The following is a 13231-nucleotide window of genomic DNA, read 5'->3' on the forward strand; positions in this document are numbered from 1 at the left end:
AACAAAATAAAATGCAAAAGGTTGACATTATGTAGAAAATTTGGAGATATCTGTCTTTTGTTTAAACAGAACTCATGCCAGAAGTTGGTATAGCAGGATAAAAAACTGCAGACCAAATATACTTTCCAGAGTATTATTCTGACAACTATAACAGTAGATGAACCAATAAAACCTGTATCAGTTATTTGACAGCAATGAGAGCTTTAATGTATTTTCACTGATGTCACTTAGAAGGAAAGTTAAATGATTAACTAGAAGGTAAAGTACAATATATGATAAAAATAAGAATAGGTACATCAACTTTCAGGCTCTATGCTCTATATTAACTGCTTCAGCAATCTTTATTTGTCTCTGGAACCACTTATTAGCCTACACAGTATATCTCAAATAATAAATGCCAGTTTATTTCTGATAACTCCTTTGTGTCCGTGGAATGGTATTACAGTTTTTACTGACATCAGTGAAAGAGTATTACAGTTCCCAAGAGACTTGTAATACCCTTCAACTGACATCAGTGAAAGTTGTAATAGCCTTGTATTAATTTTACTTTAAGGTGATAGTAAATCAATAACTTAATATTTTTAACTAAATAGATTAAAAACATAAAAGAATAAAATTAAATATATACGTAATGTATGTAGCAGAGGAAATCCTTAGAGGAAACATTAGATGTTATTGGCCTCTGCTGCCATTAATAAATACTCCATTATCAAAACCTTTGAGTAAATTCTAGGCTGGTATTTTCTCCCAAGACAACTGTTATTCTATGCATAATACATGGATTTCCAATATACTTAATTAATTTGGTGTATAAAAATATTTTTAAATTCAGATGTATAATATCAATTCATAGATTAGCTGTCACAACTGAAGAGTTTTTCTATACATACTGACTATAATCATTTCCACCTGGCACTGATATAGATCTGCCTTTCAGTAGATTTTAGCTATGGTCTGGATCGATCTTCTAAACCTCCCCATTTGGATCTCTCCTCTCCTTGGTAGAAGGGACCTCAGTTGCCTACATATTCCTGTTCCTGCTTCTCTGGATAGCACAAAAGTCTCTCTGCAGATTTGGGATCTGAGTTGAGAGAGGGGTCTGAGACTGAGCAGGACATGTCATCCCCATCTTGCTGGGGAGGAGAGGCATGCTGGAGAGTCCAGGGAAAAGGTAATACCAAATTACATCTTCCACCAAGACCTCCTCTCCTGGAGATCCAAGAGACAGCAACAGCTTGGTTACGTCCATAATGGAGGGAAGCCACCAGGCTCCAGACTGAATACAAAGGTACAAGGTCTCCACACTATAGTCTTGGCTTTCTGCAGATCTCCCAGGATGTCCTAGGTGTGGAGGTGAGGCCCATGGCTATTTCTGATTGTGGCATGGTCGGCAACATGTGGGAGACATGCTGCTCACTGCTACCAGAAATATGGATAAGGTAGTAAGAATACTGTTGCAAGTTGCTCAAAGATTCTGTAACTTGTCATGTGTGTCCTCCTATTGCAAATAGGCATGCTAGTATTGTGACAATAAACCAATGAGAGTAGGGAAGCCTAGAGCAATGCGGATAGATAAGGAGGTAAGTTGCAGAACATAACCACAGATGGATTTGGTGAAAAAATCTTCAGATGACTTTTTCCTGCTGCCTGGAAGGGCTTTAGAGGGGCTACACGGGAGCCTCATGTTAAAATGTTGGTTATTTTCTATGTTTAAAAAGACTGGCAGTCTTTAAATTAAGGAATGTTCATCACTTTAAAGATGATCTGTTATCAGTTATTGTATCTAATGTCCCACAATGCACTTCCATCAAGTAAATGGAGGACACACTTTGCCCCTTATTTCAGCAATAATTGTGCAAAAGATCATGCACTGTGATTCAAATGTATGATTTTGTACTGAGTATGATTTTGCACCATGAATAAAACATTGTTGAATGATGTCCTTTAAAAATAGATTTGTGCTATATTTTACATAAATTATCCGTTATGTTTGAAACTCAGTAGTCACCTATTATTGCTTCTCTGTTGTACTTGTAATACGTAGGACCATTGGAACTGAATCAGATTGGTTTCATTTCCCCTGCTACTCACACATGGAGCAAAGCAGCAGAAAAGGCAGAAGATGGTAGCAGCTGGTAATAGGAGAGGCAAAACCAGAGAAGACGCTAACAAGGAGAGAAGAGGAGTAGCAGGAAACAGGGAAAGCTGACAACCCTTCTTCCACCAGAGCTACCCCTCCCCTGCTGTAGGAAGCTCTGTCTCTTTTGCTGTACTCATGTGAGAGAGCAGGAAAAGGGTCAGAAACATTTTCCCTGAAGAACTTTGCCAAGTGAGGGAAGAAAAAAGTTGGGACAACTTCTTGGTAGGAGAAGAGGGGAAGAACATTAAGGGATAGCAGCAGTTTGGGGGAAAGAATGGAGGAGGAACAACCATCAAGAGATGGAGAAGTTCATATCACATGTCCTCTCCCAGCAAGAAGTTTGTAAGTAGAAAAGGGCCACAGAGATGATGGTCAGCTCTGAGGATAATCTGGATGACCAGTTTTTGACTGGTGAGGGATTGTCAGATGCTGGACTCAGGGAAGAAAAATCAGAACTAGGAGAGGATTGAAAGTGCTGTTAGGAATCAATAAGTGTTGATTACCAGGTTGTGACTGGAGAGTGAAATTGAAAACTGCTGGCTGCTGGACTGTATCAGAAGCTAAGAGAGATTAATTTCTGGAAGACCCTGGATTTAGACATTGGACGCACATCACTGGCTTGCACATTTTTCTGGCTATGACCACTCTTTGTTACAATAGTAGGCCCAGTGTGTAAAGTCCGTACTATGCTGTGGATTTTTAAACCTGGAGCATCACCTTTTTTTTTTAAGTATGTACCCTCAAGAATGTTTACTCTAGAGAAGAACCTGAAGTCTAAAGTAGTCCGTGTACCTACAGTTTTCAATATTGTTTCAACCCAGACACTTTAATTTTTTCTGTCTTGATTTTAAATCAGAAATATCAAACATCAGCTTCAGCTTTTTCTAAAATTCTAAGATTGATATAGCCGTGCGTGAAATACTATTGAGAACTCTAGCAGTAGAAACCTTTTCTGTGGGTGAGCTGTATTGGTGAGCTTTATTGGTGTCCTATCACAGGAAAGGTAGATCAAGGAAGAGGGAGGGGGGCAAGGAGAGAGAGAGAGAGAGTTTGAAGCTCTGAAGGACAAAGGAAACTTGAAAAAAGGCAAAGAATTAAAATGGCTGCAAAGAGAAAAACAAGAAGAAATGGGGAAGATTGAACAGTTACAAGAGGCAACTGGAAGGCAATACAAAGCAAAAGTAATTTTGAAAAGTGAGAGAGTTGGAAGATTGGTGAAAACAAGACAAACAAAAGAAGATATAATATGGATGAAGTAAGATGAAAAAAGGATGCATGGGCCAGAGTGGCATTTTATTTCTTCTTTGCATTAAGTTTGACATGTTATGTTAAAAATGTACAATAACACTATAATCAGAATTCTGGTTTTTGTCCTGCTCTCACCAGAATGTAGACCACAATGACTTATACTTTATTTTATCTTACATGCAATTAAGTCTGTGATGCAAACTGGTTCAGGCCAGGAAATTGCAAATCAGGACTGATATTCTATGCTTAACACACCCCATAGGCAACCTAAATACATAAAAGAAATGCTTAAAGAGCAACATCAGCCTTAATTTTCAATTGCCTTGCTTCTGACAGTTTGTTAAATATGTATTTTAATTATTTAAAAAACACTTATGTACACATTTATACAGAACAGTTCTTCAACCCATCATTTCAAGCCACATTAATATATCTTAAACTCTTTGTAATATGTCTGTTAGCTAAATAATGTATTTAGACCATTTTTAAATGTACATTTTAACCTTTTAAGACAACCCAGCTTGATAGCTAAAAACTAAACATATTTATACTTTTTTAAAATAAAAAACACAAGGACCAAATTCTGCAGTTCCTTTCCAGACTCTGTCGTGCAAAATTCCCACTATGGCAGATTTGTTTTCCGTGAGTTTTTCCTGAATAAGGAATGAGTAAGGACTGCATAAATAAGATAAGCAGCATTTGGCTCTATAATTATTTAAATTGTTTGGTAGGGTTCCTTATGGCAGTTATATACTATCCTAACAAAAGTCCCCCTCTTTTCAAAATTTAGTATCTGAGGCACTTCAAATCCTTTATTTTTAGAACAGTGAAAGCAATATATAGGCTAGGAGTTCACCAACTCTAACTTATTTTACATTAAACTTGTGTTGGGTGATTGAAAGTTGTTTTTCTTTTTAATTAAAAAAGCTTTGTTTTAATGGGTGGTATTTCTATGCCAAGATTGAGTTTAGAATATTTATTGCCCTGTTACTAGCCTCTGAGATCATACATTGTTATCATTTAGTGGTTTACTCAACTGTTTGAAGTCAATGAAGTAAGTATTGATTAAATCTGAGGTTCCCAATTATAATCCTTCACCCATCTATCACATCCTTCCCAAGCACAATGAGGGGGCTCAGCCACCTCTGCAGCAGTGATTCTACTTATCCCAGAGCCTATGGAGTGCTTTTGATGGGTTCATAGGTTCATGCAGGAAGAGAAAGCAAGAAGTGGATGGGGATGAGGAAAGAGTGGTCATGCCATGAATACCATCCACACACCAGCCCTAAGAAGATCATGGTGAAAAGACTATTCTACTAAGCCCCCTGAATGATGGTGACCTCCTTTTAAGTGTGGCTTCTTGGGCAGCTGCCAACTGCCAAACATTCTGTTCTAAGGGAGCTATGTTACTGAGATAGGGAAAGGGCCACCAGTGCACAGAGCTGGAATGAAAGCACAGGGCCCCTGTGCAGATGGTCCCAACCTCCTGCTGATTACCTGGGATCCATATGTGCTGGAGAATCATGCTTTCCTCTTACTCCACATAAGGATGGTGGGTAGCCCCACTAGCTTTGTGATATCTTTGAGGAGAACTGTGCAGGTACTTTTTTCTCTTTAAACACTCCTGATGGGGTACAACAATCAGACCCTGAATAAGGACTTCAGGATTTGGCCTATTATGATTTCCAGTGTGAAAAAAAAATATTATACCAACATAAGAAAAGGCACCATGAAAAGATAACTCAAAATATATTGGTCTTGCCTGAGGGTGGTGATGGTAGTGGGGAAACACTAATAGAAACAACAAAACTCACAAGAAAAAGTGTAAAATGGAGTATCTACCAAAATATATAATTTATTTTCTTTATTAGTTTGTTTGTTCTATTAATTATTATTTCTTTTGAAGTACCGTGGTAACAAATATTCAAAAGCATAGTCAGACCTTTAAAGTAAATTGCATTGGTTAGAGGAATTGAATTTTATTAATAACTGCAAAAAAGAGAAGGTAATTAAAAAGGTTTCTTGTGGTTTGAAAATCCCTTCCAAATATTCATTAAACATTTAAGCGACTAAATTTGCAGAATATGTTCCTGACATTGGCACTGGTTCTGTGGTATTTCTCTCATCGCATGGAAATACTGTGTGTTATGCAGAGTGCATTCATGCATAAACAATATAATTTTCATAAATTAAAATCTCCCCTGCAGAAGGAACATCTGTGCCTGCCTTTGAATAAAAGATGGTGGTAAGTGAGTTGCCCCTTGACTGACTAGAAGAATCCTTATGTTTAAGAAGAAGACTTATAACCAAGAGGCATGCAAACCTAGGTCAGATTTTTTTAAATTTTGTCTTAGAAATTGTCATTCAGTGTTTCTCGTTAGGTTATTCAGAAGTATATTTAGCTATCTTTTCTGTCTAGGAAAGAGCAATGGAGTACTTGAAAAGTTGTTCTCTAATGATTGTTTTTCTTTTTCACTCAGCAACAGTTTCTAGACTGCAGAGCAACACACTTTATCCAACTACAGCCAAATGAATTTGAGTTGCTGCAAAGTGAATCAGCTCGCCTGGCAATTAACTTTCAGTGTGTTTGTTTTTAGGCCAAAAGACTGGCAATAAACACATTGCAAATATAAATATTTGGTTCTTTGATTTTTGTTTTTACCATAAAGCACCTTTTGAAATAGGAGATAATAATATGATCAGACCTGCCAAGTTTCACTCATTCAGAAGAAAGCTCATTCATTTGGGATTCATTTTAAGGCACTTTATAAAGTATCTCCCACTTGTGATGAAGGACTTTTGTACAATGTGTTTCAAGGAGACATTTAAATGGTCACTCATTTCATTTGCACCAGTCTGTGATAAATCTGTTGATAATTTCATTTCTAGATTGTTTATGGTCATTGGATTATTCAGGTTTCTCCAGCAATTTATGTCTGTAGATTTCTACAGCCCCAGGAGGCCACTGAAGATTAAGAATTAAAGGACCATATGTTTCATGTCTCGAAAGAAGGAGAACAGTGCCTGGTGAACTGGTCGTGTCAGGATCATGGCCTTGGTTAGAGTAAAACAACAACTGTGCGGCTGCTAAGGAGAATAATGAAACACTGCTGAGGGTTGGGGCGAAGGGATGGTGCCAAAATAGTATTCTCCAGATACTTCATTCTTAGCCACCACCTCTCTGGCGGAGGTGAGAGCCAAGACTTTCCAGAGTGGAGCAAGCAATTAGTTCTAGAGACTTCTGAGCTGGGGCCAAACTCAGGAAGAGCCTGCCCAATGGCTCAAGAGAGGTATGGCCATAAGAGGCGGGGCCCATAGGAGCCAATCGTAGGCTAGTACCTGCTGCCGGGAAAAGACCCTGGTGGAGAAGCACATTCTAATGAACAAATAGTTGGACCATAAATGGTCAATTCTTCCCATATTGTGGGCAAACAACTTTGGATAACTCGCTTTTTATGTACCACTTAGGGAATCCTTAATGAGTCAGAATTAATCCTTTAATGACTGGTTCACTTTAACTACATTAGTGATTGCTGAATCACTTTCTATTTGAAAATAATGGCTAAGATGTATACTTTCCCTCAGGGCTCTCACTGAGCACCAGGAAAATCTGCAAGTATTAAAAACCAAGGGAAGATGGAGACATGAAGATGCTTCCTGAGGTTTAAAGAAATCTACTCCAACTCTCAACCCTGCTGTGTTGTGACAAGGATTAAAAAATGGAGAGTTGAGGCAAATTTTGCGAGTTCTTGGTAGCCCACAAATGTTAACACTTCTGTCTTTTTTTTTTAATGCGAAGGGTCACATCAGTCACAAAGAGTACACAAAAGTCAAAACCAGCAACCCGAAGTTAAAAACTCAAATTCAGACATCTTCATATTACCCAAAAAATTATACTACATTTCTATTTATGTCCTTTGAAATTAAACAATTAGACAAGCAATACAAAACAGTGTAGTTTTACAGTAAACAAAACAAAAAATAAAAACAAAGAAAGAATCCAGGACTTTGCTTTTGAGTCCATTTTATTCTACAAATAATAAATGTTGCACCTTTCATGAGCTATCCAAGTAAAACAATAATCCCATAGGAATTACTTACACTAAGAAAAAAATAACATATTAAGAGAAATGCAACATTCGATCAAATGTCCAATACTATGTTGTTGCAAATGGATGAACGTTTCTAAAATCCCAGTGTGCATTACAGTCATAATATACAGGATTACAAACAAAATTACAGTACAGATTGATTCCAGTTGAACCAGCATTACATTTCAGACAGCACTTATTCTGGACTGCATTGTACATGCAATAGCTATTGTTCTAATTACGGGTTAAATGGTTTGAATTTGTTTTAAGCTACTGTACTAATTGACTACAATAGGTATATATAGCCCAACGTTAACATCCGGATTAGTTTTAGGCTCCAATTCATAATATGAGTATGTGACAAACCACCGATTGTGTGAATATGTATAAAATCATGCATTTATATTGTCTGGAAACATTAATATTTTCAAATTCTCTTCAAAATTACGGAATGCAAAGGGGTTCAAAGACTTAAAAGAAACAGTGCAAATTGTATGTGATAGTCAAGCAGCTTTTGATTCTAGAAGGGTGTTGGCATTTGCTTATAATATTTATATACAAGTTTGTGCAAGTAATGTGTTGAATTGACATGATTTAATAGAAAATAAGTATCTCGTTCTTATATCCTCTCAAGAATTAGAGATCTGGTTCTAATTGTAAGGGGGGGGACATAAATTCATGGGAAAGAAATTGCCAGGACTGTGCATTTTGTTAGCGATTTGAAAAGAAAGAAGTGCTAAGGCAACATAACTTTTCTAAGCACTTTTCTGCTGGTTTAAATTAGTTAAATTATTTTGTATAAATTAGATATAATTCTACTTTTCCGATATGTATAAAAATTGATGAAGCTGCATGGTTTAAAATAGGAAATCCACGTTATAAAAAGTCATTAAAAATTCTATACAAAATCACAACAAAATAAATTCAGCATGGGAAAGGTAACAAGTAGTAAAATGTTGGTTGAAAAATATAGATTTATATATATTTTGTAATTGGCCCATTACTAGTTTAAAAATTGCATAGATCCTAATTATTGCTTGTGATTTTGTTATCCCGATCAGATAATTAAAACGATCTGAATACCCCCTACACCACATTTACAGTGTAGTTTTCAAGAGCTATTAGAAAATAATACAGAAGGTGAACAGGAACTTTGCATCCCGGTTTCACCTAAAGGCAGAAACGACAATAAATACATATATCACTTGAATCTTGGAGTATTTGCACTTCGCAGCAGTGGTACCCAAAGGGCTGCCCTTTGTAAACAAGTCAGTCACTGTACATACAGTCGATTTGTTTCCTTCTCTGTGGTGACGCTGATGCGCTTTGAAGGGTTAATCGTGAAAGATGGCATTGAGCTGGGCACTCATGACTCGTTCGTGATGGGAATGGCTCTCATAGGGCATAATGTTGTCCATGGGGATCTCACAGCGAGAGGCAGAGCCAGAGAAGATTGATCCGTGGCCTGAGGCTCCTGCCAGAGTAGCTGCGGGATAGTGCATGGTAAAGGCATAATTTTTATCGAACTCGTTGGAAGGTTCATGTTTGAAAGAGAAGTTCCCATTGATGCTGAGGGGCGGGCTGAGGGGTCCGTCAAAGGAAGGGCTGGTGCAATCAGTGAGGGTGCTTTCAAAAAATGGCTCCAGAGTAGCCCCAAACGAGTGCGGAGGCTTCACGTGGAAGATATGGGAGCTGTCCATGGTGCCATAGGGCGGACTGGGAAGACCCGGGGACTGGTAGGCGTAAGGATGCACTGGGAAGGAAGCACTGGCCGGCTGCATGTGGGGCGGCATGTCTTGGTTCTGCTCGGGAAGGAAAGTCCTGGGGTTGAGCTGGAGGCAGCCGGCTACTAAGTTGGTAGTGGGTTGGGACAAGCCCTTGCACAGGGTCTGTACAAATGAAACGAGGTCCGGGCTCTTGCCGGAGCGCAGGATCTCGGAGAGCGCCCAGATATAGTTCTTGGCCAAGCGCAGGGTCTCGATCTTGGAGAGCTTCTGCGTCTTGGAGTAACAGGGCACCACCTTGCGCAGGTTGTCCAGAGCCGCGTTCAGCCCATGCATGCGGTTCCGCTCCCGGGCATTAGCCTTCATGCGCCTCAGCTTGAACCTCTCCATGCGCGCCTTAGTCATCTTCTTCTTCTTGGGACCCCGTCTTTTGGGCTTTTGATCATCGTCTTCTTCCTCTTCCTCTTCTTCCTCCTCTTCCTCTAAGTCGTCGTCTTCATCCTCCTCCTCGCCATTTCTCAGCGAGTCCTCTTCGGTCTCGGCTTGCATGGCTTCGAGATCCTCCTCTTTCTTGTCCACCTCGTGTTCCTCGTCCTGAGAGCTGAGGCACTCATCGGTCCAGCTCGGGGGACCCTGGGGCTCCCCCATCAGCCCGCTCTCGCTGTACGATTTGGTCATTTTTGAAGTCCTGCATTTAAGAGGGGACGAAAAGAGAAGAAACACTTTAAACAGAAGAAACACAACCCTCCTCCCACAGCCGTCCCTCTCTCTTTCCATATATACAAAATGTGTGTGGGGGTGTACAAAGGCATTATGTTTCCCCCAAAATAAGAAATTAAACTTTTAATTGTGCCTGCGCTTCTCGCTTATAATTGATGTATTTATGTTCCAATGCCATTATGTAACTTGCTAATATTAGCGGGGAATATAAATGGATTATGCAGAAGAAAATGTGACTGACACAATCGGAGTACATGAAGCAGTTTTGTGAACGTTTGCAGATTCTACGGGAAAAAAGTTGTAAACAAAGGTCCAGTAACCACAGGTTTTATTCATTTTCTTGCTCTCCTTTTCCTCCCACCGCCTCCCTATAGTAGCTGCAATTCCCCCCCTGGTACTATAGCCAGAATGCAATCTCCAGAACTGTTCAGAGCCAAGCAAGGCTCAGCTCTCCAGATGGGGGATCAGGTGTGACACTCTCTCTAAAAAACTGTCCGCCTGAAAACTACTGGTTCCTTTCATTTCAGGATTCTCAAAGTTCTGCTGAGCCCCCCTTTCACAAAGAGATGAAACCGAGCATCATTCGCAGAAGGGCAGCGTTCCATGCTGGCAAAGTCTCTGCGGAGGTGAACGCAAGGGCGTCAGTGCAACAATTGAATGAGTGCAGTGCTGTGAGTGGCTTCTGAAGCCTTGGGTATCTCCGACACTGTAACAGGTAGCAGCTCTTGCAGTTCCTGCGCGCTTTTCTCTCTCTCCTCTCCAAACTCTTCACCACTTACCTAAACGAACCTCCAAGCCCGATTTACACTACAGCAGCTTTACCATAAACTGCAGCTGTATTTCTTCCAACGTCTTCTCCCAACAACCCTCTCTGCTTATGGGAAATAATACCCTTCTCATTCAAACCTTTTGACCATCAAGTCCATTCTGTAATTAACTCCCCGTATTACCTCTAGTCCCACTACCACTCAAAAATATAAGTGGTAAATTACAAAATAGACAGAAAACAATGATATTCAGACGAAATTTACACTGGGGCTTGAGGAAGAGGAGGAATACCTACTAAATATGTGAAAAAATTAATCGGGGTTGTTTTTTTTAAACCCCAGGTTCCCATAATCGCAATCTGGGGAAATAATGTTTTAGAATGAAACACACTGAGCTACTGGGGCATTACACTGTTTCCGTTGTAGGCAGATTGAAAAACTACATTAAACACCCACACATTGTAGCTCGATACAGCTGCAGGTATCTGTACTGCAATTCTGTTTCGGAGGAGAAAATCGGGGGTTATAATTACCTTCTTTTTTTTAGCGTGTCCTTTGCAGTGATGGTCTCATAACCCTGTTACTCCTGGAGAGCTCTCCTGCGTGAGGGTGTTTTCTCTTTTTTCTAGGGGCTGGGTGCAGGACGCGCAGGTTATATAGCGGGGCCAGCGACGCTAAAGGAGGGGGGGGGTAGAGGGGATCTAGGCGCTCGCTGTTAATAGCCTATAGCGCCTGCGCCCCTGGTGCTGCCTGGTAAACCCCTCCTCCCTCCTCTTTCCCCTCCTCTCTCTGCTTTCCCCGGCACGCGCCATATGGTAGTCCACGTCAGGCAAAGGGTCCGGGCTGCTCACGTGACCTGCCCATTTTGTATTCAGCGGAGCTCTCGATTCCAGCCCTTTGTGGCCAAAAGAAAGTGGCCATCTGTCGCCAGTGAGAGACTCTGCGGACCTGTTTGTACCCGCAGGAGAGATTAACCCTTTCGCCGCTGGGAAGGGGAGCACTTTCCTGGCGCTGCTGTTGTTGCTCTGGGATTTGTGTGTTTTTGGTTTTTTTTTTTGTTTGTTTGTTTTTTTGAAGAGAAGAAATTTCCAGTAGAGTTGGTTAGCAGGGACGGGGGACAGATCCACTGAGGTTTCAGCATGTACATATCCTCTTTTCACGGTAATTGTTACTATCTCCTAGTCTGGTGCCTTCAACCCCACTCCTCACCTCTGCCCCGAGAGTGGGCGTTTGCAGTTTCTCCACTTTCCCAGTGAAGGCACCTTTTAGCATTTTCCCTCCTTAGTATATTTGTTTTCCTCACTGGAAACACAGTTGAGCGACTTTTAAAGATCTTGTAGACATTAAATGTCAATTATTGCAATGTCACACTCACCTAAACAGCTCAAAACTTGATTTCCTGAAGACCAGAAATTCTTTTCAGGCACTTTTCATCCAGTCCTGTGCGCTTGTTCACACCCCCACACAGATTCACACAAACAAACGCACATTTTGATGATATATTTCACTATCGGAGTGTCATTGCCTTCGGTTATCATCCGAACATAATATATAAATGAATATATATATCATTTATATATTTTTATATATAAAAAAGCATATATCTTTTTATCTGTATAAAAGGCCACGTGCTAGGTCGGGTTGTACATTTCCTTGAAAGTATTACACAGTCTCCTTTGTATGTGTCATGAATCAAGCTTTGCACGTTTAAGTAGAATTTAACTTTGTCACCAGAAAATGAACATCTTTTAAAGATGTAGGTAAAGTAAATGTTATACTTAGGGACCAGTGAGCGTTTTTATTAATACTTTATCAGAATGGTTCTTGCTTTATTGGTTATTTGGGGAAGAATGATGAGCTGTTTAGTTCTAGTTTGAAAGCAATGTTAGGTGCCTTCTCACTGTTCAGTAGCTCAAGTGCAAATCTGTAATATGAAGTGAAAACAAGAGCTGCGTGCTGTGCTCTACTTTTCAGACCCCTTTATTAATGCATCCACTTCAACGGAGGGCTAAGAGTTAATATGTATAGATCTTTACATTTAAATTACGATTCAAGATGAAGAATTAAGGTGCTGTGCGTTGATGAAGATGTCGAGTCTTGATGGCTGGTAATCTTAACAGAATCGAACAGCTCTTTCTATGGGTTGGAGTTTGTGAGGCATACTTTCCTCCCATTTCTGCTCGAAATTAATCCCCTTCTTTAAAAATCAATTGTCAACACTGTATTTTAAAACACCATTTATAGGCAATTACTCTAAAAGTCTTTAAACAGATCTCTTGAGTTCGCAAACATTGCCAAGTTTCATAGGGATGCATTTTAACAAGGAAGTATCCTGACTTGCACGGTAACAAGTGGAGCTTTATGACTCGTACACATTATCCAAGGATTTAATCACGACAGGGAAAGAAAGAAAGAAAATCATTTGTTTTGGCTTCATGCGGCTTTAAATGTGAAACTAATAACTTTGCCTTTCAGGAACAGATTTGAAACATATTTGTTGTTATTATTTTCAGGTGGTGTTATTTTTAAAGTATTTTCCTC

The 13231-nt window shown here is 39.8% G+C and overlaps 1 protein-coding gene across 1 annotated transcript; it reads right to left on the reverse strand.

Annotated features, from left to right (window-relative positions):
- Nucleotides 1-8813: 8813 nt before the first annotated feature.
- On the reverse strand, nt 8814-9881 carry NEUROD1 (neuronal differentiation 1). The gene has a single exon (XM_077830139.1). The coding sequence runs from the start codon at nt 9879-9881 to the stop codon at nt 8814-8816; it is 1068 nt and encodes a 355-aa protein (XP_077686265.1).
- Nucleotides 9882-13231: the final 3350 nt, after the last annotated feature.

Source organism: Eretmochelys imbricata, chromosome 11, assembly GCF_965152235.1.
Source record: "Eretmochelys imbricata isolate rEreImb1 chromosome 11, rEreImb1.hap1, whole genome shotgun sequence".
Classification (NCBI taxonomy): Eukaryota; Metazoa; Chordata; order Testudines; family Cheloniidae; genus Eretmochelys; species Eretmochelys imbricata.

What these genes read in the sequence shown, in the direction of transcription:
- NEUROD1 (XM_077830139.1), bottom strand. Translation starts at nt 9,881, where the DNA reads ATGACCAAATCGTACAGCGAGAGCGGGCTGATGGGGGAGCCCCAGGGT.